General features: G+C 49.5%; 4 protein-coding genes across 6 annotated transcripts; 1 reads left to right on the top strand and 3 right to left on the bottom strand.

Annotated features, from left to right (window-relative positions):
* Positions 1,761 to 4,037, bottom strand: LOC8054960 (proteasome assembly chaperone 4). 3 transcript variants are annotated; one of them, XM_021457480.1, is made up of 7 exons: positions 3,717 to 4,022; positions 3,585 to 3,656; positions 3,194 to 3,392; positions 2,595 to 2,663; positions 2,442 to 2,499; positions 2,268 to 2,371; positions 1,761 to 2,184 (listed from the first exon to the last, which is right to left on the bottom strand). In XM_021457480.1, exons 3-7 carry the CDS (start codon positions 3,377 to 3,379, stop codon positions 2,092 to 2,094), a joined length of 510 nt encoding a protein of 169 aa, XP_021313155.1. In that variant the 5' UTR covers positions 3,380 to 3,392; positions 3,585 to 3,656; positions 3,717 to 4,022; the 3' UTR covers positions 1,761 to 2,091. The 3 variants fall into 3 exon arrangements, with proteins under 3 accessions (XP_021313155.1, XP_002456064.1, XP_021313154.1); XM_002456019.2 differs by lacking the exon at positions 3,585 to 3,656 and having other exon boundaries at positions 2,268 to 2,332; positions 2,424 to 2,499; positions 3,717 to 4,037; XM_021457479.1 differs by lacking the exon at positions 3,585 to 3,656.
* On the top strand, positions 8,718 to 13,195 carry LOC8058251 (protein trichome birefringence-like 38). Its single transcript, XM_002458194.2, has 5 exons — positions 8,718 to 9,118; positions 9,241 to 9,412; positions 12,084 to 12,256; positions 12,355 to 12,513; positions 12,611 to 13,195. The coding sequence occupies exons 1-5, from the start codon at positions 8,718 to 8,720 to the stop codon at positions 12,900 to 12,902; spliced, it is 1,197 nt and encodes a 398-aa protein (XP_002458239.1). The 3' UTR covers positions 12,903 to 13,195.
* LOC8058250 (protein CHUP1, chloroplastic) lies at positions 13,338 to 19,198 on the bottom strand. The gene is made up of 5 exons (XM_021457477.1): positions 17,607 to 19,198; positions 16,353 to 16,669; positions 16,126 to 16,240; positions 13,905 to 14,039; positions 13,338 to 13,774 (listed from the first exon to the last, which is right to left on the bottom strand). The coding sequence occupies exons 1-5, from the start codon at positions 18,861 to 18,863 to the stop codon at positions 13,643 to 13,645; spliced, it is 1,956 nt and encodes a 651-aa protein (XP_021313152.1). The 5' UTR covers positions 18,864 to 19,198; the 3' UTR covers positions 13,338 to 13,642.
* LOC8058249 (phospholipase A1-II 3) lies at positions 23,614 to 26,382 on the bottom strand. The gene is made up of 2 exons (XM_002456017.2): positions 25,586 to 26,382; positions 23,614 to 24,444 (listed from the first exon to the last, which is right to left on the bottom strand). Exons 1-2 carry the CDS (start codon positions 26,267 to 26,269, stop codon positions 23,806 to 23,808), a joined length of 1,323 nt encoding a protein of 440 aa, XP_002456062.1. The 5' UTR covers positions 26,270 to 26,382; the 3' UTR covers positions 23,614 to 23,805.

Genomic DNA, 26,382 nt, shown 5'->3' with positions numbered 1-26,382 from the left:
TATCTAAACTTATATATAACCCGTGCTCATACGAGTTAGAATAACTTACGTCTAAACCAATATGTGGAGTAGAAGTCCTAATATAAATAGATTCCTCACATCCTAAGTATTCTAAATAGAATTCTTAATAGTCAAATAGAAAAAGGATAAGAATTATGTTCTTTATTTTGCTCCACTGCTTTATTTAGGGGGTGTTTAGTTTCCCTTTTTTCAAAAAAATTGGGTTTTGGTCCATCATTTTGCAAAATAGACTAAACACCATGCAATTTTTTTTGGCAAAAAGGTGGTTATTCTCCATTTTGTATTTTGACTTTAAGAGACAAAAAACCTCAAAAAGAGCCTCAAGAGGCTCTCATGAGGACAATAAATTCTGCATTTTGAATGGAACTAACCATGACCCTGATTTTGGCATTTTGTATTTCATCACTCCAAAGTAATTGGTATTTTGTATTTTGGATTCTATGGGGGAACTAAGCACCCCTTACTTAGATGTCAATCGGAGGAAAAAAATCAAAGTCCTATAGTTCCTTCTCTAATAATAAAAAGGAAATTTTTCTGGTCATTTTGGATTTTAGTCAAGCCTAACTGTTCGCTTGGTTCGGTCTAAAATTGGTTTAAACTTGTGTTAGGCTTCGGAGTTAGATTCAGCCCGTAACTTTTCTTTTTTCCCCTAACCCAATTGGACCAGGCATCGTTTAATTAATCTGACCAGTGGACATATAAAGATATGATGGACTAAATTTTTTACAATTATATATTAGAAAAAGATATAGAAGTATAGACATAGATTAATCTTATAAAATACTAATTCACAAAAAAGAAACAATCCTAAAATATATCGATTCAATCACATTAATGGATATAGGGTTAGCTTAAGCCCTAAGTTTGTGCCATGTCCGTCGGAGGCTCGGAGCTATGCACGGACCAAGCCAGTACATGGAAGCCGGCGTGTGCGGCTTGCGTGCATGGACCGGACGGTCGATCGAGACTTTGGGAGGATCGCTGCTGTCGGCTGCGGATGTAACTTGTGTTATAACCTAATCTAATCGCGGATAGAGGTTTCCGGACAACCGAAGCCGGACAGGGCAGGCAGAAAAAATATTGGCAGCCTGAAATTTTCTCTCTTTATAAATAGGTATAGATGAAAGAAATATAAAACAGTCTTTAGCTATATAGCTAGCACCATCACGGACGACCCAACGAACAAATAAAATGCAACTTGGATTCATTGACAATCGCCCTTATTGCCCTACAGTGGTAGCCATCCCCATCAGACACCTGCACAGCAGAAATCCCATATTTGGGCCTGTTGGGCTGCCTTTCTCAGTCGCCCTTCTGCTGCATAGTATATATCTAAATTGTATCAACAGTATTTTGTGTAGTAAAAAAAAGTATTGTGTCTGCGATTCTCAGCGGCTGCGAATAATCACATCTCTGCAGCCTGCAGACCATTGTGTCATTGTAGCTCGCTCGCCACAGAGCAGAGGCCATAGCACAGAAAGCCTTGCAAGCTGCTGACCATACGCATGGGCCTTGTTCAGTTCACCCCAAAACAAAAAAATTTTCAAGATTCCCCATCACATCGAATCTTTCGACACAACTAATTACACAGTTTGCTTGTAAATCGCGAGATAAATCTTTTGAGTCTAGTAGTCTATTATTGGACCAAATAAAAATGAAAGTGCTACAATACCTAAAATCAAAAAATTTTGGAAACTAAACAAGGCCTAAATGATCTGAATGCCGATTTTATGCTTAGCTGAGGATCTCAAAGTTGCAAGGCATTGCATAATCTGCATTCCACGGTGTTACTCCAATTCTAGCTTTTCTAGATACATGATTTTTTTTGCTATATATATCTAGATATACATTATGTCTAGATAAAAGTACAGATTATGCATCTAAAAAAGTAAGAACGAACATGTCCACAATTTAAATGGAGGGAGTACATTACAACGAACATGTTCACAATAATTTTTACCACATGAGAGGACAGAGAAAACAGTTAGCCAATCAAGCCCACCAAAAATAACAACTGTTCCTGCTGCATCCAATGATGAAGGTACACGTCGACCGAAAGCTCACCAAGGATCATTGTGCCGTGGAAGTGTTAGCCTCCACAGCTGCAGTTTTAATGTAGCCCAAACCTTTCAGCTTCTCCACCAGCTTCCTCTCCGCAGCAGCCTGAAACCATGAACCAGTGAGCGTCAGATATGTTTCACAAGATTGTTTTATGCAGGTATGAGCCCACATGTAACTGTATGTACCTCAAGAATGGGGCTGTCTTTTGGGATGTTGCATGCCAGGACTATGTTCAGACCAGTCTTCAGCACTGAGACATGTAAGGATGCATCCTTTCTGTTACTAAAAGCTACCGCGAATGAAGAGCAATTAGTTACTGTAAATGCCAGCAAAAACAGTACCTAGACGGCGAGCCATACTTGATCCGGTGTTATCAGACGTTCCTCCCAGTACAGAAGTAACGCTCACTCTGTTATCCTGTAAAGCGACACGAATTAAAAAGACAACATGGCACAAACGACAACAGAAATAATTAAACAGCATCTTCTAAAAATGAAACAACTACAGCTTACCGGCCTAGTGGTTGCAGCAGCATATAAATGGCCAAACTTTGTTGTGTTGCATCCAACCCACACATAGATCTGCATCAAAATGAATAAAAGGAAAAGCTCAAATATGATTACTCACAAAAATATTCTATATACACCAATTAAAGCATGAGAGGTAACACGCTGCAAACAAGCTGTGAGGATATTCTTCCAAAAAAAAAACAAGCTGTGAGGATTCAAACAAATATACATCTAAAAATACGATGAATGTAGAGAGTACAGCAACACATCAATTTTTGTCTAGGCAGATTAAAGACTTGGAGCTAACTATACAGGTGACATTGTTAACAACCTTAGTCACAAGGACAGGATGAACTTGCCAAATGCTAAAGCTAGCATGCTTGCAGGTCACAAGATGATATGATAGATTGCTAGTTACTTATTTTACTGAATGAAAGTACACAGCCAGCTGGTAGAGCACAAACAAAGTTGAAAGCCTTATATCATCAGAAGTAGCATAAGTTTTTATATATATATATAAATATCAATGAATTCCTTCTATGTCATGAATTTGAACAACTTTCAATTTGATACTTCAATTCGAGCCAAGAAACCTTGTCTACCTGTTTAGAAAACCTCATTATCTGAAAATGAAGTGTTACATCATGAAGATCCTCTGTGAAACTAGTGACTTGTACGCCCTCCTCAGATGACAAATCACCTGAAGAATAAGTTTTGCCCTCTGTCCGGATTGGTGAACACACCACCAAATCTGAAAAGCTTGCTCTCAGCTCCTCTGAAGACATCATGCACCTCTAAACCCTGAAACGAGATGAAATTACATGTTCACACAGCTGGGTAACATGATCACCTCCTTGGCTCCTTTTATCAAGCCCTAAAGGGGCATTCAACTACACAATTCGCATGATGTCCATGAGCATCACAAAAGAGGACCAAAATAATTAAAATGAAGTTTTGCAGTCCCCTAATTGGGGGCAAACCAGTAGTATTTACCAACAAGGGCGAGATTTTGGAGCGTGGGTAGCACGGCCTGCACGCGCAAGCACCGGAATTGCACTAATGATCCTACACAAGCAGTAGCTTTAACAAAAAGTTTCTGCAACTCGAAGCTTGAGGACTCCTCACCTTTACTTCTGGCAACGTTAGGCTACGCGCGGCAGCGCAGATGAGATGGGGTCCCCGAGTCAAGCCTAGGGTTCCAGGCCGGCGAGACGGGAGCCGCTCCAGGCGCAGCGTGGCTTGAGTTGGATCCACAGATGCACGTCGCGGTCTTGCGTAAGGACCCGGGCAGCGGCGGCGGCGGCGACGACGCGCGGAACGGCGGGAGCGTCTAGCAATGTGTACTGTAGCCGAAATAGAGGCACCTCTCGGGGTCCGCATTCCGCAGCTAGGTAGGGGAAACAGAAGGTTCAGCTCGCTAGGCCCATGAGAGCAACTCCAGTCTCCAGGATCCCCTCTCAAAAAAAAAGAGGTTCTATTTGGATCCGATTTTTTTTTTCTTTTTTGGAAATACATGGATCCGAAAATTTAGCTGGCTATAAAGTTTACTCTTTGCCCCAAAATAAGTATAATTAAATTTTATTAAAGAAATAAGTGTTAGAAAAAATAATATGTATACCCTTATATTGATACTTATCGTGGGAACCCTGTTTGGCAAGGTTCCTCTCCGACTCTTGCTCTGGTTCTCGCTCCTCCAGATGAGTCCTGCCAAACGTTTTGCTGGAGAAGTCGTTTTTGAGTAAAAAGCAGAGGAGCCGGAACCCGATCTGTGGCTTCACCAAAACGGCTCCGGCTCCTCTAGAGAAGCCTCACGTGAGGTGCCCTGCCAAACAGCCCCAAAGTTTCAACTCCGGAAATACATTTGTTTTTGAGATGTAGAAATTAGACAACTAAAATTTAGGCCTTGTTTAGTTCCCAAAAAAATTTACAAAATTTTTCAGATTCTCCGTCACATCAAATCTTTAGACGCATACATGAAGTATTAAATATAGACGAAAATAAAAACTAATTGCACAGTTTGGTCGAAATTGACGAGACAAATCTTTTGAGTCTAGTTAGTACATGATTGGATAATACTTGTCAAATACAAACGAAAGTAGTACTATTCCTATTTTGCAAAAATTTTTGGAACTAAACAAGGCCTTAGATCTATGTTGTTTGGATGCATAGGTACTTGAGAGGAATTCGGAACATATTTGGTAACCCCCCTTGAGTAGCCCTCGAACCAGCTTTAAGCGCAACCCTACCAAAGGGCATGACAACAGCTCCGCATGCGAATCTCCTAAACTCGTACTAAGATAGGTGTGCATGAGCTAGAGGAACCGAAACATCAAGCTTTCACGGGCTTCTTCTCCTTGGGGAGCTTTGATTGGGTATCGATGCATCCTAGGGTCATGTGTTGTTGTTCTCCGCCCTCCTTGGGCGCCAATGGCAAGCGAAATGACTGCGTAGGAGCACACGCAGCGGTAGAGACTGTGCAATGCGCTGGACGACGACAGGAGCTATGACACAAGGAGAGGGGCAGGTGATGGGAATGGAAGTTGTGGTGGGAGGTGAGGCCATGGGGCACTTAGCATCCGTTTCTGCTGGTGGGAACCAGAGCTCAATTCAAACACTTCAGTACGTTTCTGTTGGAATAACGAGTCAAGAGCCCCATGCCTCAAATTTGGGCCGAGTTCATCACTGATAACGCATGAACACAATATGACAGAGCTAAGCAAATCAAAAAAAGAGAGGTGTACTTTCCTTATGGATTCGGGGCTTTTCAAATAAAGGTGTAAGTATGGTAAAGAAATTAGCTTTTATTATTGTCTTTCTCTTTTTGCTGGGATGTGATCGCGCCTTCAATATAGGTTCGTCACTATAACAAAGTATGCATTGCTGCAATCGTGGCGTCTAACTTTGGGTTTTCGGGACCATGAGCGCAATATCTGGTGCTTGGAATCTACTATAGTTTAGCATTTTTTTTTCTAAGGACATATTTGGTGCAGCTCCTCCACACGCGCCCTTTATGTGGAGCCAGTTTTTGCAGCTTCGCGTCCGTATACAAAGGCCTTGTTTAGTTGGCAAAAACTTTTGTTTTTGGCTACTGTAGCATTTCATTTTTATTTGACAAACATTGTCCAATCACGGAGTAACTAGGCTCAAAAGATTCATCTCACAAATTACAGGTAAACTGTGCAGTTAGTTTTTATTTTTGTTTATATTTAATGCTCTATGCATGCGACCAAAGATTCGATGTGACGAAGAATCTTAAAAATTTTTGCGAACTAAACAAGGCCAAAATGGCTCTGACTCTGTGCTTTGCTAGCCAATTGAATTCCTCTACACGACGTGGCTCTGCCGACTCTGCCCACAGAGCAGAGAAGAAGATAGTGTGGAAGTCCTACCAAATAGAAACTTAGGCCTTGTTTAGTTCCAAATTTTTTTGTAAAACAGGTACTGTAGCAATTTCGTTTGTTTGTGACAAATATTATCCAATCATGAACTAACTAGGCTCAAAAGATTCATCTCATCAATTCCGACCAAACTATACAATTAGTTTTTATTTTCGTCTATATTTAATACTCCATGTATGCGTTTAAAAATTCGATGTGACGGAGAATCTAAAAAATTTTACAAAATTTTTTGGGAACTAAACGACCCTGCTCTTCTATATTCTTGTAAAGGTAAACGTGGTAACACTATTCAAGAATCTTTTGCGATGTCATAAATTCAGGCTTACAGTATGCATCGGAGCCATGCTCGTTTTTCTCTCCCCCATGATCGTCATCCAAGCGTATACAAGTGGCCAATCACATCCTCAATGCCTTGGTTGATTAATGCTCCCTTCTTTGATGTTGCCGCATAATTCCAAGTAATTGTTGCTATTGACAAGGTCGATCTTGATGGATTCTGGATATCTTCACCATGAGCAAGCTGACGTCTTTGTCGCCAAATATACCAGCACCTGTCAAGATGAGTTCAGCTCGACCAAGGTTGAGCTCCTTTACCTCACCACCATTTTCTGATAACCTCCTGGAGGATAACCGAACCCAACCCAATCTGTGAGCGACCATCATTCTCTGAATGTGTTCCTCAATTCCCAACAACGCCCAAACATTCTTTGCGCGGGTGTATGTAAATAGAGCATGCTTAATATCTTCTGCCGCCACCTGACACAACAGGCAATTTACTGCGTTGGTGATATGCCTGTTTGCCAAAGCCACAAGACAAGGGATGCAGCCATGTAACACCCGCCATGCGAAAAGTATCACCTTGCTAGGAATAGAAAGTTTCCACAAATTCTTCCACACGAAATCTTATTAGGATAAGACCTCCCCTCTATGTAAAACAGTGGGAACCATGGCTGATTGAGGATCTTAACTTTTAATCGTCAAAAACACATATACTAAAAGTTTTTACTCTCTCTACTTCTACTTGTTCTTCGTCGGTGATGAATGGCTGGAGGATCGTTGATGACGAAGTTCTAGAGTGGTCAAGCCGGATACAGTAGCTCACAACCGCCGCATGCCCCAACAGGGTCCATTCCGGACGTGTGGGGTTTCATGTTTCAAGAGACATTGTCGACGTGTCTTGTGTATCGTGCTCTTGATAAAGCTCCTCGGGTGCCCTTCTGCAGACACAAACTAATTTGGAAGACCTAGGCCCTTTTAAAGGTAAAGATCTTCTTCTAGTTGTCCTTCCAAAGACGACATTGGACAAACATTCGACGCGCACGGCATGGACTCGAGGCTAGAGAGGAGTGTTACCTCTACGACCAATCTCTGGAGACGATCGACCACATCCTTTGTACCTACCCGTTCACAAGAGAGGTATGGCATCACTTGTGTCATGCCCTTGGGTGACCTTTGCCTGCCGCAGAGAATTCAGTCGTAGTCTAATGGACTCGTCTGAGGAGCACTTGGTAAGGAAACTCGAGGAAGGGCTTCGATTCCCTCTTCACGTTGACCGCCTGGACCATCTGGAATTAATGGAATGTGCATTGCTTCAGGGACGCCGCCACCACGATTCTAGATCCCCTAATAACGATCAAGGCGGAGGCAGAGCAGTGGGCGACTGCAGGCGCCAAAAATCTATGGTGTTTAGCGTCGGGGGTGTAGCTAGCTGCCACCCGAGTCCTTCAATGTCACTAGGGTGCTCGGCCTCGGCTGGGTTTGTACTGAATAATTTCTCCCTTCTTAATATAAAAATATACAACCCTCTCGTGTATTTGAGAAAAAAAGTAAAGCTCATCAGATAATATGTTTTGCTTATGGTACTTGTTGCTAGGAGCACAAGATCGGAGTGCGGGCATACTCTAGACATGGGCGAACCCAAGTTGGCTAAGGTCTTGTTTAGATTCGAATTTTTTTTGAATTTTGACACGGTAGCACTTTCATTTTGTTCAATCATGGAGTAACTAGGCTTGATTCGTCTTGCGATTTACAGGTAGACTGTGTAATTAGTTTTTATTTTTATCTATATTTATTGCTTAATACATATGTCGTAAGATTTGATGTGACGAAGAATCTTGAAAAGTTTTTGGTTTTTTTGAGTAAACCTAAGCTTTGCACGAGCGATCTGGCTCCTTACCTTGGTGACCCAACTCGGCCTTAACAACATCGAGCACCGAATGCTCGTATGCAAGATATCTTTGGGCTCTGGCTAGGCGCGGATCTACCTGACCGCAGTACGCGTTCCGCGGTCCGTGGGACTTCTTTCACGGCCCGTGCCGATGTACGCGCCCGGCAGTGACAGGGTGACACGCCGTGGGCCGGCGGCGTGGACTTCCTCATCCGGCGACCGCTGTCTATGACCCTGCCGGCTGCCGAAACAGAGTCACCATCGCATCATAACCTATCTGACAGAAAAGGTTCCCTCATCCATGGCGCAGCCGCGCAGACCCCAGCGGCCAGCGACCGGCCGAGAATCTAACCGGAGATAAGTCCGGCCGGCCACCCAGGGCCAGCCCACAGAAAAAAAAACTGATATAGGCCAGGTTAAAAGGCGTAAAACCCGTCGCTCTCCTTACTCTATTATAAAAAGTTCGGCGCGCCGCCCTCATCTGATCCGTCCGTGCCCGTCCCCGCAAGGCCCAGCACCAGCAGCCGCAGCTCCTCGCTGCTCACTCCACAGCGCCGCGCAATGGCGGCCAAGCAGCGGCAGCGGCAGCGGCAGCTGCGCCTCCTGCCTCTCCTCGCCGCGGCCGTCGCGTGGTCGCTGCTGCGCGCGTGCGGCACCGCCGCCGAGGTCACGGGCACGGGCACGCTCGGCCTCCGGCATAGCAAGCCCGCGCGGCAGCACAACGGCACGCGGCACGGGGGAGGGAACCAGCGTGGCCGTGGCCGTGGCGGCGCCGCCCCCGGCACCGGCATGGCGTCGTGCAACCTGTTCCAGGGCAGCTGGGTGTACGACGACACGCTGCCGATGTACGACACGGCGGGGTGCCCCTTCGTGGAGCCGGAGTTCGACTGCCAGAAGTACGGCCGCCCCGACAAGCTGTACCTCAAGTACCGGTGGCGCCCGACCTCCTGCGACCTCCCGAGGTACGCATCTGTCTGTGTGTCTCTCATCACTCGTCATCAGCCATTGCCTCGATCAAATCTTGGCGCGCCAAGCTGAGTGCTGGAGTCTCTCTGAGCCGCCATTGCTGCCCTGCCAATGCCAGGTTCGACGGGCAGGAGTTTCTGAGGCGGTGGAAGGGGAAGAAGATACTGTTCGTGGGGGACTCCATCAGCCTGAACCAGTGGGAGTCGCTTGCGTGCATGCTGCACGCCGCCGCGCCGGCGTCCAAGGTCGCCTACGCCAGGGGCAACCCCGTCTCCAGCGTCACGTTCCAGGTGCGTGCGTACGCCTAGTACCATACCAGACCATTGCTCCCCTGCCGTCATGTGCCCTAGTACATCATACGTTACGGTTCCTCTCGGTTTTAGTGAGAAGTAGCACGGCCCTGGATAGGTGTATTAGGCTCGACGTTGTAGCGAAAGGGATTCACGTCATGGGATGTTCAAATTACTAGTATTTATTTAAGCAGCAACTAAAAGCAAGATTGGGAAATAGACAGTCTACAAAGCTTTCGAAAAGGCTTTGTGCCTGTGCCCGTGGCCCGTGCTGGCCTTTTGGGAGTTCCGGCCGCAGGCTTTCGGGCCCTACGGGTGGAACGGCGCGTTTGTCTGGCGCGGATGGAGGCGGGCAGTGTGGTGTGTGTAGCGCACCAGCGCCAAATCGCACCGCCACCAGCAGAGAAAACTGGGCGCGCGCGCGCCAATTTGCTTGGGTCATGTGGTGGTGGCAGTGGCAGAGGAATTGGGCGATCGTGGGGCGCTCGTGGGTGGTCCGTGACGGGGAGAAGGGGTCGTCGGCGCCATGGACGGGCCGCGGGACAGCACAGTGCACAGAGCATCATTTGCCCGTCCCATTGTTGGCGTTTTGCTACGGGTACGGGTCCCGTCCCTTTGCTAACCATCGGTCTTAGTCTTACCCGTGATACGCTGACAAGGGTCAAACTGTTGGATCCTCTCATGCTCTGTCCTCCAGATGCGATCCCTCTTTTTTTACATGTTTATTTATTATTATGTATAGATAGATCGAATAGTAGGCTGCAGAGAATCAGCAAATGGGACTTTTTACTTCTTGTGCCGACCAGATTGGTACTTTGTGAATGTTAGGATCGTCCTCTGTTATTATAATCAGAAGAAGACTGTCTGCGTCTAGCCGTCCATCAAAGCAGGGCATTAGGCAGCTGATGGTGTAAAGATGGGTCCGAGTCCCCTGCTGGTCTTCCAAATTCCAATACGGACTGTGCGGGATTTTACAGATGGACTTTATCTGAACCTGTACGTCTAAAAATGGGATGTGCAACGGTGACTTTCGGGGGGAGTCTGCAGGTTTATAGCTTGTGTACAGAAGCTGGCAGCCAGCCATTGTAGGACGTGGTACATGCTTGTACTGTACCGGCTATTATTCGTGCTACGGCCTTGTTCAGTTTTGAATTTTTTTTTTGGTTCTCGAGACTGTAGCACTTTCGTTTTTATTTGACAAACATTGTTCAGTTATAGAGTAACTAGGCTTGAAAGATTTATCTTGCGATTTACAGGTAAACTGTGTAATTAGTTTTTATTTTCGTCTATATTTAGTGCTCAATACATATGCCGCAAGATTCGATGTGACAGAGAATCTTAAAAAGTTTTTGGTTTTTTGGCTGACGCCTACGTTAAAACTGAGCAGAAATGAACTTTCTTTGAAAAGGGGGGAAAAGTGACATAAAGGTCAAAACGAAGTGAAATTAGACGATAAATAATAGGTTATAGTTCCTTCCCCTGTTGGTTGCCCATGTTGGTCTGAAGCGCTAGCTAGATCTAGCGGATGTTGCACAGAAATAAAAATGCCATGCAAGATATTATGAGAACCTGGCATTTCAGACGTCAATTTAGCATTCCAGATGACCCGGACAGCCGAACCACTAGTTCCTGTCGAGTAGGATGCAGTCGTCGTCCCACTGTCCCAGCAATAATCCCACCTCAAATGCAGATCCCTATCATGCATGGCTGTTGGCAACGACCACTCACATGCAGATTCAGTGCAACAGGATAGAGTCACTCCACTTCGCGGGTGCCTATTGGTAACCAATGATCATCGCCATGAATTCCATGAGTCCAATTATTCACTGCCGTGAATTCTACTTCCTCTATCCCAAATCGTAAATCATTTCAAGAATATTGAAATGTCGAAGTATTTCAATTTTGACCAAAATTATAGAGATAATTACAAAAATTTATAACATCAAATAGGTATAATATAAAAATATAATTAATATATAATGTAATGATACTAAGTTGACACCATAAATATTATTATCTTATTATATAAATTTGGTTAAATTTAAGATGATTTAACTAAGATTTTTGAAATAGCTTATAATTTAACACGGAGGAAGCAGGATGCTTGCCGTTTCACGTGCCCATCTTGCTGCCCGCTCTACTTGTACTACTGCTTTGCAGACTGGAGGTATACAATGCCACGAGCTGACGGACGGGCCGTACAAAATATATTGCTGTGCTTCGGCAGTAGTGACATCGCATCCGCTCCGCTGCGAGGCACACTGTGGTAGCCGCAGGCGCAGACAAACAGAGAGATTTGTCGCAGACGACTATAGTACTACACTGAATAGACTTGGCACTATACTATCTGCCAGTTGAAGGCCGCGTCCGTCCACTGCTAATAGGAGGGTGCCGACACCTTTGGACCTTTGTGCGTGCTGGGCTGATTGATACGGTCGGTGCGGCCATGTCCATGAACGTGTGCTACAGTAGGCGTAACATGCATGCATCGTCGAGATCGATCGGCTTTTAATCGCGCTGCTCTGTTTTATTTGGTGGTACACGGATACGGATGAGAGGCGCGCACGGGCATCGATCGGCGCCTAAAGTTTGTTGCCGGCCGATCGCCGGGTCCTCCCTGGCCGCCTTCACGCCAGCTAATAACGTGCGCCTGTCAATGTGGTGGTGGCAGGACTACGGGGTGTCGGTGGCCTACTACCGGAGCACCTACCTCGTGGACATCGTCGAGGAGTCCGTCGGCCGGGTGCTCAAGCTCGACTCCATCACCGGCGACGCCTGGCTCGGCGCCGACGTCCTCGTCTTCAACACTTGGCACTGGTGGACGCACACCGGCAGGGACCAACCGTACGTCGTCCACCGCACCCACTTTTTTCTTTTTTTTTTGATGAAACAAAACACACTTCATGCATCGTCGTTTTGATTTTGTTCCGATGGTGATCCAGGTGGGACTACGTCCAAGACGGAGGGCAGGTGATGAAGGACATGGACCGGCTCACGGCCTTCTCCAAGGGGATGTCCACATGGGCCAGGTGGGTCGACTCCAACGTCGACACCTCCAGGACCAAGGTCTACTTCCAGGGCATCTCGCCGACCCACTACAAGTAAGCAAAACCCACACCCACCAGAGCCCAAAAACTCCACAAGATTCAAAAAGGCCCAACAACAACAACTAAAAAGACGCTTTCGTTTCGTTTGCAGCGGAGCCGACTGGGGCGAGGGCTCGCGGAGCTGCGCGCAGCAGACGCAGCCGGTGGCCGGGTCGGCGTACCCCGCCGGCCCCGTCCCGGCGCAGGGCGCGGTGCGGGCCGCGCTGGGCGGCATGTCCAAGCCGGTGTACCTGCTCGACGTCACGCTGCTGTCGCAGCTCAGGCGGGACGGCCACCCCTCCGCCTACAGCGGCGGCCACCCGGGCAACGACTGCAGCCACTGGTGCCTCGCCGGCGTGCCCGACACGTGGAACCAGATCCTCTACGCCTCGCTCCTGGCATAGGACCGGGGGAAAAGAAAGAAACATCTATATATATACCAATTGGCTCAACCTATATAGGCATTTCGTATTTAAATTGGTGATTCAATTGTTTTTTTTTAAAAAAAACGCAGGAACACTGTTATGTCATATCATCATATATATAAGGAGAAGCAGCAGCAGCAGCAAGCGAGTTTACAATGTTGTATTACATGATTGAAACCTGTGGTGATTCAGTTATTTTTCAATACCAAAGTAGTGCACAGTAGGGGGTGTATTTTCTTTGATCTTCAGTAATAGTATCAATTAGCGAGACAGTATAACGAGTACAGTAATTTTGAACTTCGCTTATGTAGCAAGAAGCTCGATGCAATCAGATGGCAATGTTCAGAGAGGGAAAAAAAAAGCACTGAAAGTTGTAAACCTTTCCTGAGGGCAGTATACGACACGGCACACAAATAGCGGCAAATTTTACATACAATAATCAGTAATAAGCACAATGCTTTTGACAAAAACAGATATTGGAAGAACGAAGGATGAGCCTGTAATAAACACAGATTTCTCCTAAAAAGATACAGAGGTTGTTCATTAGTTACATTACTGGAGCGTTTACAGCAGAATAGACAATCCTCAACTATTTCTCGCAGCAAAAGGAGAAAAAGAAAAAACAATCGACAAATCATACTATGCCACTGGCGACGGACGAGATGATGGCGTATAGATAGATCGACCATATAAGAACTGCATGCTCTGGTCATCACTCCTCAGGCCCTGGCGACAAGTCTGTGCTGCCGCAGATGACGGTGCTGCTTGTGCCGTTGTATCCGGCACATGGACGCCTTCTCCTTGAGCTCCTGGAAGGCTCGCATGGTGTCCACGTCGAATCCACCTGCAAACTGCATGAAGCGAGGAGTGTCAAGTGGCCTAACCAAACCATGGAATGGAAGCATGAGTTCTTCTCTGATTCACAGTGGCGTTGCTGCATAGCTGCATGCTAACAAGTAGGAGTAACGACCAAGCATGTACCTGGTGTACTCTGAAGGCGAACCGTACTCCTTGAAGCATCAGTTCCTCCTCTTCAGGGCCTCCCTTGATTACCTCAAGCTCGGAGGAGACCCGTTTCAGGTACTTCATTGCCAACTTCACCGACTGGAGTTTGATCTGCACATCACCGCTCCCATCAATGCTTTGTACAGAAAAACGGTTACAAACACAGCATGTTCGCTTGGTTGATAAATCATGTCTAAAAGTATTGTTCGCTGATTTGTTATCATGGTTGAAAGTATTGTTCGCTGATTTGTTGTGAGAGAAAAACACCGTTGAATGGTTGGCAGCAGATAATCTCAAAGCAAGATTCTTAAGCTTCTAAAAAACATACAATGTAAGGGGTACCACTCGTCGACATTTTATTGCCCCTCACGAGCCTCTATTCAGTGCAATCAAGTTACTCAGAGCTTCTAAAAAACGTAACAGTATTTTAAGGCTCTCTTTGGTAGGGATTGAGCTTCTAAAAAAACAGACAAGACAGAAAAAGGCATGTTTTGGTGGCTTGAGCTTTTAGCCTCTAGACAGCTTCGGTTTCACTATTTTTGGCTTGTTTTCAGCTTAGCTTCTCTCTTGTATACCAGTTTGGCAGTGCTTTTAATAAAACCGATGAAAAAGCCTTTCCAAAGAGGTGCTAACATAGATTATCTGGAAAATCATCTGCGGAAGTCTACGTCTTGACTAAAAAACATACTCCCTCCAGATCTCTAAAAGAAGTCGTTTCGACAGCGGCACGATATTTAAAATATAACTTGGACTTTTTATTTTTTATAAAATACTTATTAAAAAAGAGCAATATATATTTTTATAAAAATATTTTTCAATATAAATCAATTCATACGATTTTTATATTTCTAAATTCAAAAACTTAAACGTTATTTATGATTTATATTTCTAATGACATAAACGTTGTTCAAAATTACTCTTTTTTTAAAGAACCTGGAGGGAGTATATTTCTTTCATGTACCAGCATTCAAAACTTTCAGTCAACTACAACAGCATACTGACTTGCAGTGAGATGCAAGAAAGCAGAGTACGTACATCTACAAATTCAATCGGGTTTGGAAAATGGTCCAGAGTGTGGAAACCAGAAACACAACCACCCGGTGTAAGGACGGCAGAACGAGCAATCAATACCGTGCAACCACTACGCCTACATGTATCACTCCAATATATATATCCATGGGGCTTTTCGATATTTTCGTTGATGAAGTGAAGAATGATTTTCTGAGTCTACCGGTTCCACGGAGCGCGACACGTAGGTCAAGTGATGGTGAAAGAGTGGGTGCAGCACTAGTGCACAACCCACCCACCCACCCAAAGCAAAACAGACGAGAGAGAGAGAGAGAGAGAGAGAGAGAGAGAGAGAGAGAGAGAGAGAGAGAGAGAGAGCACGTCCCCGGCATAGCGCCCTGCTGAACACGGCAATGGCAATGGAAAACACAACACGGATCGGATCACGCATCGCATCCCCGAATCGCTAGCGCAATTTGGGTATCGCATAGGCATAGCCCGGGCGGGGCCACGTTGACGAGGAACGATTCCGGCAACCCGTGCCCCGTGCCCGGGATTGTTGTTCTCTAGCTGCTGCAGCGGTGGCAGGAGAGAAAGGGGAACGCAGCAAGCAAGCACGGGCGCATGGCGCGGCACGCTCACGAGATGCCGCCGCCGGCCGGCCGGCCGGCTCACGTGCACCGGTGCACGCTCACGCCGCATCCTACCAGATGCCCCACGCTGAAACAGACGAGAACCACGCCGTGCTTCTTCCGAATTTTCCACCTCGAATTCCCTTTTTTGTTGTGTACCGGGACCGGCACGGGAGGGTACGCTACGCACCACCGTTCTACGGGCTGCGGGCTCGATCTGCACGTGAACTTAGCAGAGGCGTGCCGGACGGATCACGCGCGGGCGCCGGGAGGGCGCCAGGCGGGGGCTGTACTGTAGTCTTCCAACTTGTACGGTTGCGCGTACTACGTGACACCCCCGACATACATGTGCGGACGGACACGGTCGGCATCGAAAAAAAGTTGTTTGTTTGTCCTCTCCATCCAAGCGTAGAATTCACTCACTGTACGAAAAAGTACAGTCGACGACAGTCTCTACTATGCATACGTGAATGAATGCCACTGCACGGACGGACGCACGGACGGAACGAACGAACGGAACCACGCACGGCGAGTGAAATGCGATGCAAAGTTTTTACCTGGCTGACGATGCCGGTGTCCTGCTTCATCCACTCCCAGGGGATCTGGAACCGGGTGTACCGGCTCGTGGCGGCGTCCCGGACGCGGGCGAGGTTGTACACGCCGTGCTCCAGCCTGAAATTTCAGTTCGGCCGGCGGCACACGTACACACACACATTTAGAACACACGCAAAGCAACGTATGTGATCGCGGTGCGTGCTCCGCGAGAGAGATCGTCGTCGCTTACTTCTCGAAGAGCGCCTGCATCTTCTTGAGCGCGGCGGCGCAGGGCTGCCGCGCGTCGTCGTCGCGGAACGAGGCCGCCTCCGCCTCCAGCTTCCTGAGGTCGCAGTAGCCGAACGCGGCCTCGCGGAGCGCGTCCGCCTTGTGCTCCGGCCACTCGAAGTGCTTCAGCACCGCGCGCTCGTCCACCAGGCGCGACAGCTCGTCGTCCAGCCACTTGACGAAGCTCACGACGTCCTCGATGCCCACGAACGCCGCGCCCTCCACTTCCTTGATCAGGAACCGGATGAAGTCGCCCTGCCTCTCCACGTCCGACTTGATCTGCCAAACCAAAGTCAACCACAAAGCAGTTTAACTCGTTGAGTCATTCTTTTTTTTTTTTTTGAACCGCTTCAGAATTCGAATCACAACACAAGTGACGTAGCATCTGCCTTGAGATCCAAGTCAACCGGATCGAGACACCAGTGGTATATCACACTCGAGTAGGAGGAGTACGAATCACTCCGCCGGTTAGCTAACCTCCTACCAATGCTCGGATTAAATTTGAGACCGTAACACACACACACATCTAAAGCTCATCTACCGAACGAGACCAACCCTTCACTGCGCTTCGTCCGGTCGGCCCCACCTAGCAGTATGACACGTCCACCTCAGATTACGTACGTTTCTGCTTTAACTGCCTGTACTAAGCACACTGTATCTGCATTACCACGAATCATTCACCGAGCTGAGCTCGCCGTCGCGTCCTCCTACGCCAATGAAGAGCGTAGCCATCAGAACAAAATCTTGGGTCCTCGCTCCTGACCTATGGAATTCTGACATGGACATCGAGGACTAGATAGAGGAGGATAAACTCGAGAGCAAACGGGTGGTCTCCGTTTTACTTGCTGTACTGTACCTGCAATGGATCAAGGTTTGGCAGAGCATGCAATGCAGGTTTGGCAGAGCATGCAATGCAGATGCTTTCACCGCCGCAGCAATAACTAACCGTATCTACCCAACCAAACCGCTTGTAATCTTGCAATAACGACGGGAGACCGCTTGTAATCTTGCAATAAACGACGGAGAACGACGCCTCCACTGTTCTCCGACTGTGCGTCACCAAACTCTCCTACACGAAGCATTCTTCGAGCAGTGGTTAGCCGCTGAAGAGGACGACGACTACCAAACCTAATTGCGTACCGGCCGGTGGTGGTCACGGTTCAGAAAAACGAGAACGGAAACGAGGTGATGGATGGATGCTTCAGTTTGTACGCACCGCGAGGAGGTGAGCCGACCGGTTCTCGATCTCGCCGATCATGTCGCGCGTCGTCGCCACGCCGGCGCCGTTCGTGGCCTCACTTCCGACACCGCCGTCCCTCTTGGATTCCCGCCGCATTAACGAGTGGTAGAACTCCACCACCTCGGGCACGCGCCTGACGTCGCATTGCCCCGACGGTGGTGGCGCGGCGCCGAACGGCGGCCTCCTTGCCGGAGGGGGAGGAGGCGGGGGAGGTGGGCCGGCGGCGGTGGCGGCTGCGCTCCCGTCGACTCTGGCTGAGCTCGAGGGAGAGAATCTCTTGCTCCTGCTGGGAGGTGGAGGTGGCGGTGGCGGAGGATGGCATAGCGGCGGCGGCGGAGGTATGGGTGGCAGCTTGGAGAGCTCTACTATCACGCGGGGTCTTGGAGCGGCTGCCGTATCCGACGACGAGCGGGAGTGCGCCGGTGAAGACGACGAGGTGGACGTGGAGGAAGACGGCGAGGGTGGCGACGAGCTTGTAGCGGGCGAAGGGTGCGACGACGCGGAGAAGTAGGACTTGTTGGGCTTGAAAGGCGCTGCTGGCGGCGGCGCTGGGGGCGGCGGAATGTACGGCCGCTCCGCACCAAGCTGAGCCAAACTCGCACGGTTTGGCGCCGCGGTGGATGAGCTCTCGAGATGCTCGTTATTCGGCGCCGAAGCGGACGAGGAGCAGTCGTCGGCGTCCGCCGCCTCCTGTTGCTTCCTCAGCAGCTCCGCCATTTCCTTCTCCAGCTCGACGATCCTCTGCTTCCTGCTCGTGACCTCGAGCGCGGCGGCGTCGAGCTCGGCGCACAGCCGCGCGTTCTCGGCCTCGAGGCGGTCCGCGGTGTCCCTGCACCGCTGGAGCTCGCTCCTCTTGGCCGCGAGCTCGGCCTCCAGGAACGGGACGATGGCGACGGTCTCCTTGAGTATCTTCTGCTCCAGCAGCTCCACGCGGAGGCGCGACTCCCGCTCCTGGAGCTGCTCGATGGCGCGCAGCAGCTCCGCGACCTGCGGCGGCGCGCGGGCGGCGGCGGGGCGCACCTGCGCCGAGGACCGCGGGAAGTAGGCGCCGAAGGACCGCGCGAGCGCCGACGCCTTGGACGGCGCCGAGCCGGCGGTGGTGGACGCGGAGCCCGACGGGGGAGGCGCCCGGCTAGGCGTCCGGGAAGGAGATGGAGACGCCGCTTCCGGCGCCGGCGACTTTGGGCTGCTGCGCTGGAAGCCCATGGCCGCCTTGACACGGCCTGCCACCATGGCGTCGTACTAATAACTTGACTTTCAGACCACCGTGGAGAGACCTTAGGCGCGGTGCGGTTAGGATTGCGCCACGGCGCACTCGTGCATGACTGCTGAGCGGCGGCGGCGGCGGTGATGCACGGCGCTGCGGGGTTTAAGCGGAAGGCGCGGGGCGCGGCGTCCGAGAAACGGGTCTTTGGGTTGAAAAGGAGGTGGCGGGGAGCGGGTTGCGAGTGCGAGCCGAGGTGCGAGCAGTAGCAGCAGTACGCACACTACACAGCGTCACAGTGGATGATTGGATGGGTGATGCTGGTAAACGCCCTTTATCTACAATCGGCCGGCGTGGCACGGGGAGGGACCAGCATTAACAGAGCTAGGGACGCGACTGGCAAAGCCACCGCTACGGGTCAAATCTCCCCGTGTGTCATCGCCGAGACGCGCGTGTGTGATCGTTGCATGCTTGCTGTACGGCTGTACCAGCTGAAAAGCTCCAGAAGCGGAGAGAATTCCGTTTGTAAAAGTTGAAATTTCTACATTTTCTATTATTTAGTAATATTTTTCTTTTATAATAGATTAACGAATAATACTTTTAGCCATGACATTTGAGACAACCAAACTCTATATCTATGCGTTATCTAGAAAAAAAGCCGAGCACCCACACCCTGTTTTATATACATACATGTATCTTAGAAAAAAGATCGTTGTTGTATCTAATGCTAGCTAGCGAAGCGTGACAGCTACAGTACTGGATATTGGTAAATTATTGTGCTCGTATTCAAGTTGAGGTTCACATACCCGTTGCTCGTACAGCCACAGCTCCATGGTAAATTATTGTGCTCGTATTCAAGTTGAGAAAAAGAATTTTTATTCCAACCTCAAAATAGACTAAAAATATACTTGATCCCACATAAATTTGAGAGAGCAAGTGTTGACCAACTTATACATCAAGTCATCATTTCGTCTAACAACATACAAATAGTTTGGAAGGCAGTTAGCTGATCGCCTATCAAAATCATTGTGATGACCATATGGAGATACGGAGTACGTACACGCTTCTGTTCGAATCAAAATCAGTCCAAACCGGCCCGGCGACGACGACGCGCCCGCGCGCAGGGAAAGAGACTCGTGTGTGATTGACTGATGGATGGTCCATGCACTAATGCACACGAGAGACCCGGATTTAAATGTTGACGTGGGCACGGGGCGGGGCAGCCTACGTGCCACCGCTCCGTCGTTGGCGCACCTTAATGCTCGATGAGTTTGCTGCTCGTTGCATTATATTGCAGCGGCTTTGCACTGGTGCCCCCGAGCCGACAACGAGTCGATCGAGGGTAGAGAGGCCTATAGTACTGGGTACGCTTGATGACTTTCTGCAAAGGAGCTACTACGTACGTGTACGTACTACCTGGAGCCGGGGAGGCCGTCCTGGTGAGGCTGGATTTACAAGCGAGCGAGCCCCGGCCCGGCCGAGTTACACTTGCATGCACCCACCTAGCTACCCGCGGTCCTCGCCTGGCCTCCACCAGCCTTGTTGTTGGTCCTTGCACTGCGCCACGGACGACGAGTGTGGCGTAACAACATGACATGCCGCCGTGAATGCGTCGCATGCCGCAGCAGCCTGGAGATGATGCATGCGCGCAGCCCGTAACATTGCGGTCTCGTCCTGTTTTTCCGCCACTGGCAAGCTATCTTCAGCCTTTTGAGCCACCACGTACTACAACCTGGGGGTACGCTACGCAGTAGTACACGCACCTACGCAGGCATGCAGACGCATCGATCGGCTGGCTAGAATTGTTGCGTTGGCAGTTCACGGGCCGGTACGCGAGAGAGGACGATGAGTGGAATTCATTGTGGAGATCATATCGACGGTGTGGTAGCGGTGGAGGAGAGCCGGAGACGACCGCAGCTCCCAATGAATGCGCGAAAATGCATCTCAGATCCGTCAACGTGGTGGCGCCCATCTCTGGGTACTGGTAGAGACGCATTGCTCGCGTGCGTGCCGTGCCAGCTCCACGGTACAACTGAATATATATATATATATATATATACTGACCACAAGTGACGACGGCGATATGCCTGCAGCAACAGCATGCTCCACGCCACGCCACCCCGGCCCGATCGATCGTTGTAACTATCCGGTGTACCGTGTACGGTAGTGAATCTTTTGGACCGATTCACCTTGTTGCCGAGCGGACCCTTCTTTTGATGCATGGGCGGCACGCATAGGCCTATCATGCTTGTTTTTCGTCCCCAGAGAATAACGACACTGAACAGCCTGATGAATCCGTTCTGGCGATCAGTAAACAACCAGCGTAGTACTATACTCCAGGAGTACATGTGAACCCAGGCTGACATGTGGGCCCCTCCGCTTTTGCTCTCGCTTCCACGCGTCCCGGGGAATGACCTTGGTTTTTTTTTTTTTTTGACAGGAGCGAATGACCTTGGTTGTTCCGGCCTTATTTACTTTCGAAATTTTTTAGTTTTTAGAACGGTAATATTTTTGTTTTTATTTAACAAATATTATTCAACCATAAAGTAACTAGATGATTTACAGATAAACTGTGCAATTAATTTTTATTTTTGTCTATATTTAGTGCTCCATGCATATGTCACAAGATTTAACGTGACGAAGAATTTTAAAACATTTTTTTTTGTTTTTGGGATGAACTAAGGCCTCGTTCCTAGCCATAGCAACGTTCGACGTTCGTGACAGAAGGAAGGGTTTGGTTGTGCAAGGGGACCAGCTTATGGCCGGGCGGGCGTGGCTCTCACGAGTCAGGTGACGAGAAGGACGACGGCGATGCTCGTTTCTTAAGGACATGCTGCGCGGCCGGCTTAGGCTTTATTCGGTTTGGAGAGTTTTTAATCCAGCTGCCCCTGATATTTTGGCAAGTATGTGCGGGGATTCATTCCAGGGCGAGGATTCCATCAAGCAGGTCTTAGCTAGCTATCCTGACGGCCCCGCATGAGGATTCATTCGATTACCCTTGATGAGTGGATCCGTTCCAGGTTGGAATGAGGAGGTTTGGCCGATAATTGATAAGACAAAAATCTTCACGTGGTCTAAATGAACATGAGTTTCACCCAGGACCTGGATTTTATCCAGGCCAGGGTGACCTACGGAGGATGGCCACAATCCTGGCCAACCGAACATGGCCTTGAGAAGTTAAGAGCTCTTGTACGTACCCTCCAGAGCCGCCCGGGCCCTGTCTCAACATCATCATCAACGCGAAATCGAATCAACGCCGCGGTGCGCGCGCAATCGCCGGGCTGTGTCACGGTGCACTAGCGCGATCTCGGACCAAGCCGCATTGCGGGCGGCCGGGAAGGGGTAGTGGACGGTCGTTGTCACGCGTAGGCGTCTCAATGATCGCGGGCGGCGCCACACCGCCGTGTCACTTCACCTGTGCACGACCCAAGGAACAGGAAAGAAATTAAGAGGGAGCTTCGCCCATGCGTGCGGTGAACAGGGAGCTCCGATCCCACCCGACGATCGAGAGTGGGTGGCTCTCAGTCTCTCACGGTTTGACACTTCGGCAGTGAATGTGAATTGACCTTGCATTGCATGGTTTGGTTGGGTGGTGCCCTGTAGACTGTGTGTAGTCTGTGGATGAGAGCAGCTATATATGTGGTGCGCCGGCAGATCGTGCCATGGCCATGAGAGAGGCCCCAAGCTAATAAAAGCCCGTGTGCCGCTGCCGCACGCTCGTGCCAATGTGCCATGGCATGGCATGGAGTGCCCCCAAGATATGGCAGCATCGTACGCTGTCCAGCCAGTGGGCGCGCCCGTCGTCGTCCTTTGGGCCCCGGCAAAGATGCTCTCAGCACGCTGCCAACAGACGCTACAAAGGCGGAAGGAGACACCACGAACAAACGTCCCCAAATGGCAGCGTACTCCTGAGACGCCCTTCGCTGCTTTCTGTGATGCCAAGTCTAGCGAAACCACTGCCCCCTTCTCCTTCTACTTCAACCTTCCTCTCAGAACTACAGTAGTAAATGCGAACCGACTTTTGGTGTGGAAATGTCTCGTGACGCACCTCCGGCGAGGGCGTATTCTCGAAGCGAAGAATCTCTTGGATCTCTTGCTGCGAGCGGCAGCTGCCTGCAACTAGGCAGCTAGCCGAGATCGAGAGCAGAAAGGCGAGCAGAGAGTTTGCTGCAACTTATTGTTTGCAACTGTGCATGCATTACGTGTCAAGTTGCATCATATAGCTGATGTTTTTTCTTCCCAACAAAGACTGCATCGTACTCTAGGGCCTTGTTTACTTCCAAAAAATTTTACAAAATAGAAATATTGTCCAATTATGGATGAAGTAGGCTCAAAAAATTCGTATCGTCAATTCCGACCAAACTATGCAATTAGTTTTTATTTTCATTTATATTTAATACTTCATGCATACGTTTAAAGATTCGATGTGACGAGAAATCTGAAAAATTTTGCAAAATTTTTCGGGAACTAAACAAGGCCCGGGTGACGCGATAAACAGTATTACGACTCGGCAAAAAAGATGTTTCAGGTTGTTAATTGGTCCAGCCCGTTTCGGCCCAATATTATTATTGGTCAAAAGGTATGCTGAGCATTTCAAAAGCAAAGAGAGGGTATGCTGGGCTCAGGAGCCCAACTAGTGTTGGCCCTTTTTATTATCGTCCAATACGTTAGCCCAAAATACCGTTATAACGTGGGCATGTTTCAGTGAGATGATGATGATTTTGAATTGATAGAGACTGTTTCAAATTTGAACCAATCTGACTCAAATTGACTCTGGACTTTGCTGAAATATTCGCGAGATTATCATTGATCCTTTAACTATCCATGCGACATGAACCCATTCGCTTCTTTTACCAGCCATACTTTTTCTACCAGCCAGCAATGTTTTTCTCTCACAAATCATGACTTTTTAGAACAGCGAACATAGTCGAAGAAAATTCTTATTTGCTACCCCCCAAAAAAAAAATCATCTCACATGGCGAGATTACCCTCCTCATGATCCTGCAGAACCCATCGCCCGCTCTTGTCCCTCGTCATGCCCTTGTTCCCCTCCACCCACCACGCCGCCGGCACGGGGTACTCGTCGCTGAGCGCGTCCACCTCCTTGTTCACCAGCGCCACATCGCGGTCCACCTCCAGCCGGAACCCGGCGCCGTCCCCCGCGCCCTGCGTGCCCGCGACGCCGTGCAGGTAGCACTCGAGGTTGTGCCACGCCGCGGGGCCCGGCCCGGGCCTCTTGAGGTGCGGCGACTTGCGCGTGTCCAGCAGCAGCTCCACGCCTACGTCCCTGTAGAACGCGGCCGGCAGGATGGTCGGCACGATGTCCGGCGCGTTCCGGACGCGGAGCAGCCGGGCGCCGCCGCCGGGCGTCGACGGCGACTCGAACGCCTTCTTGAACTGGTCGTCGCCCACGCGCGGGCTGCCGAAGACGATGGCCGCGACGGGGACCGTGTCGTTGGAGTTGGAGCCCCCCCGGACGTTGAGGCCGTTGGCGACGATGTCGATGGCGGTGAGCGTGGCGAGCGCCGCGCCGAGGCTGTGCCCGGTTAGCGTGATGCTGCAGTTCTCGCCCTTATACGCGTCCAGCAGCCGTCTAACCTCACTCAACACCTGCATAGATTCGTTCAGCAATTGTATGTGCGGCCAGAAGGCGAACAAAGAATAAGAAATTGAGCTCAATTGTGCAAGGAAAGCGATTTGCGTCTCCTTTCCAATCCAATCAAGAAGGCCGGTTTGTCGTTTCGTCCATCCTATATCCCTATCATTATAATTCCAAACAGTTTGCAGCATGTTACTCCTATCTTGGCCTTGTTTAGTTTCGAAAAGTAAAAACTTTTCGGTACTGTAGCATTTTCGTTTGTTTGTGACATATATTATTCGATCATGGACTAATTAGGATTAAAAGATTCGTCTCGTGATTTACAGCTAAATTGTGTAATTGTTTTTATTTTCGTCTATATTTAATATTTTATGCATGTGCCACAATATTCGATGTGACGGAGAATCTTGAAAACTTTTTGGTTTTCAGGCTGAACTAAACAAGGCCCTTGTTGCTTCTCCGAAAATTCTTGTGGACATCAACATCGAGATGTTCCAGTCCCAACAAGATTCTGGCCGTTCCAAAAAATTTTGCAAAATCGACACTGTAGCACTTTCGTTTGTATTTGACAAATATTATCCAATCATGGACTAGTTAGACTCAAAAGATTCGTCTCGTCAATTTCGACCAAACTGTGTAATTAGTTTTTATTTTCGTCTATATTTAATACTCAATACATGCGTCTAAAGATTCGATGTGACGGGAATCTGAAAAATTTTGCAAAATTTTTTGAGAAGTAAACAAGGCCAGTACAATATGCGAACTTCACAAATGCCGACTCCTACAATGCACCTGCCAAATCATTTGTTGCTGGTTCCCTACAGTGTGTGAAACACAGAAGCCTGTCCCCGTGTACACTGACTGCAGTTCTATCCTCTCTTTAAATGTCTCTGTCGGTATCCTAAAAAACATACTACCATTTATTATTGTGACGACGCAAAAGGTCCAACATTTGACTGATCTTGGTGCAAACGTGTGAACAAATTGCGCCACGCTGGCACATTCTATTATGGTACAGTACAGCTCACAAGAACGGCAGTGATCGGCAACATCTAATCAGTGTCCTATCTTGCGCGCTTGAAAACATGCATTATCACAAATATCACTGCAAAATTACCTGTGTAAGACATGAGTAAGTCAAAGCTACATTACCTGCTCTCTCGCGCTTTGTTTGTTGAACCGCGACGTGGAATTCCTCGACGCGTAGACGGACAAGAAACCCCGGTGCACCGCCGGCTGCGACCACCCTGGCCCCGGCCCGACGACGCCCGTCGCCGGCACCAGCGTGATGTCCAGGTCGTCGGCCCACTCCACGGCGCGCTTGGTCCCGCGCCACGCCACCACGATGTCCCGCCTCCCCAGCCTGGCGGCGCCGGCGTCCGTGGCCACGGCGACGTACCCCATCCAGTTGGACTCGGCGCTCCACGCCCCCGGCGGCGCCGGGCGCGTGATGAACGTGTCGGGGACGGGGACGCGCGCGCTCGACGTCGCGTAGAGGAACCTCGTGACGGCGTACGCGTCCGGGTCGGACCCGCCGGGCGCCTGCGTCCTGTGGAGGAACGCGCCGGGCGCGTACCGCGACGCGCCCGCGTACGGCGACGCCGGGTCGCCGATGAACGCGTCCGACGTCGCCTGCGCCAGCTCGCCGTACCGGATGACGGCGCGGCGGAGGTCGGCGTCGAGCGGGTCCAGGAGGCCGTCCCAGTTGTCCCGCCCGCTGAGCTCAGCCCATGACCTCTGGCTCTGGGCAGCGGCAATGGTGGAGGTGGTGTCGGCGGAAAGCGTGGTGGTGGCTATGGCTACGAGTGCAGAAACGAGGAGGAAGAAGCGGTGCATTTTGGAGACTTCTGCTGCTTGCGACGACTGGACGAACTGGCTGTCGTGGATTTATGGACCTGTGGAGCGTGGACATGTGAACGGCAGCGCGTGCAGGGTGTACTGCATGCACC

The sequence above is a fragment of the Sorghum bicolor genome, chromosome 3 (genome assembly GCF_000003195.3).
Source record: "Sorghum bicolor cultivar BTx623 chromosome 3, Sorghum_bicolor_NCBIv3, whole genome shotgun sequence".
Taxonomy (NCBI): Eukaryota; Viridiplantae; Streptophyta; class Magnoliopsida; order Poales; family Poaceae; genus Sorghum; species Sorghum bicolor.
The sequence above is the reverse complement of the archived record's forward strand: the minus strand, read 5'-3'. Positions and strand labels throughout refer to the sequence as shown.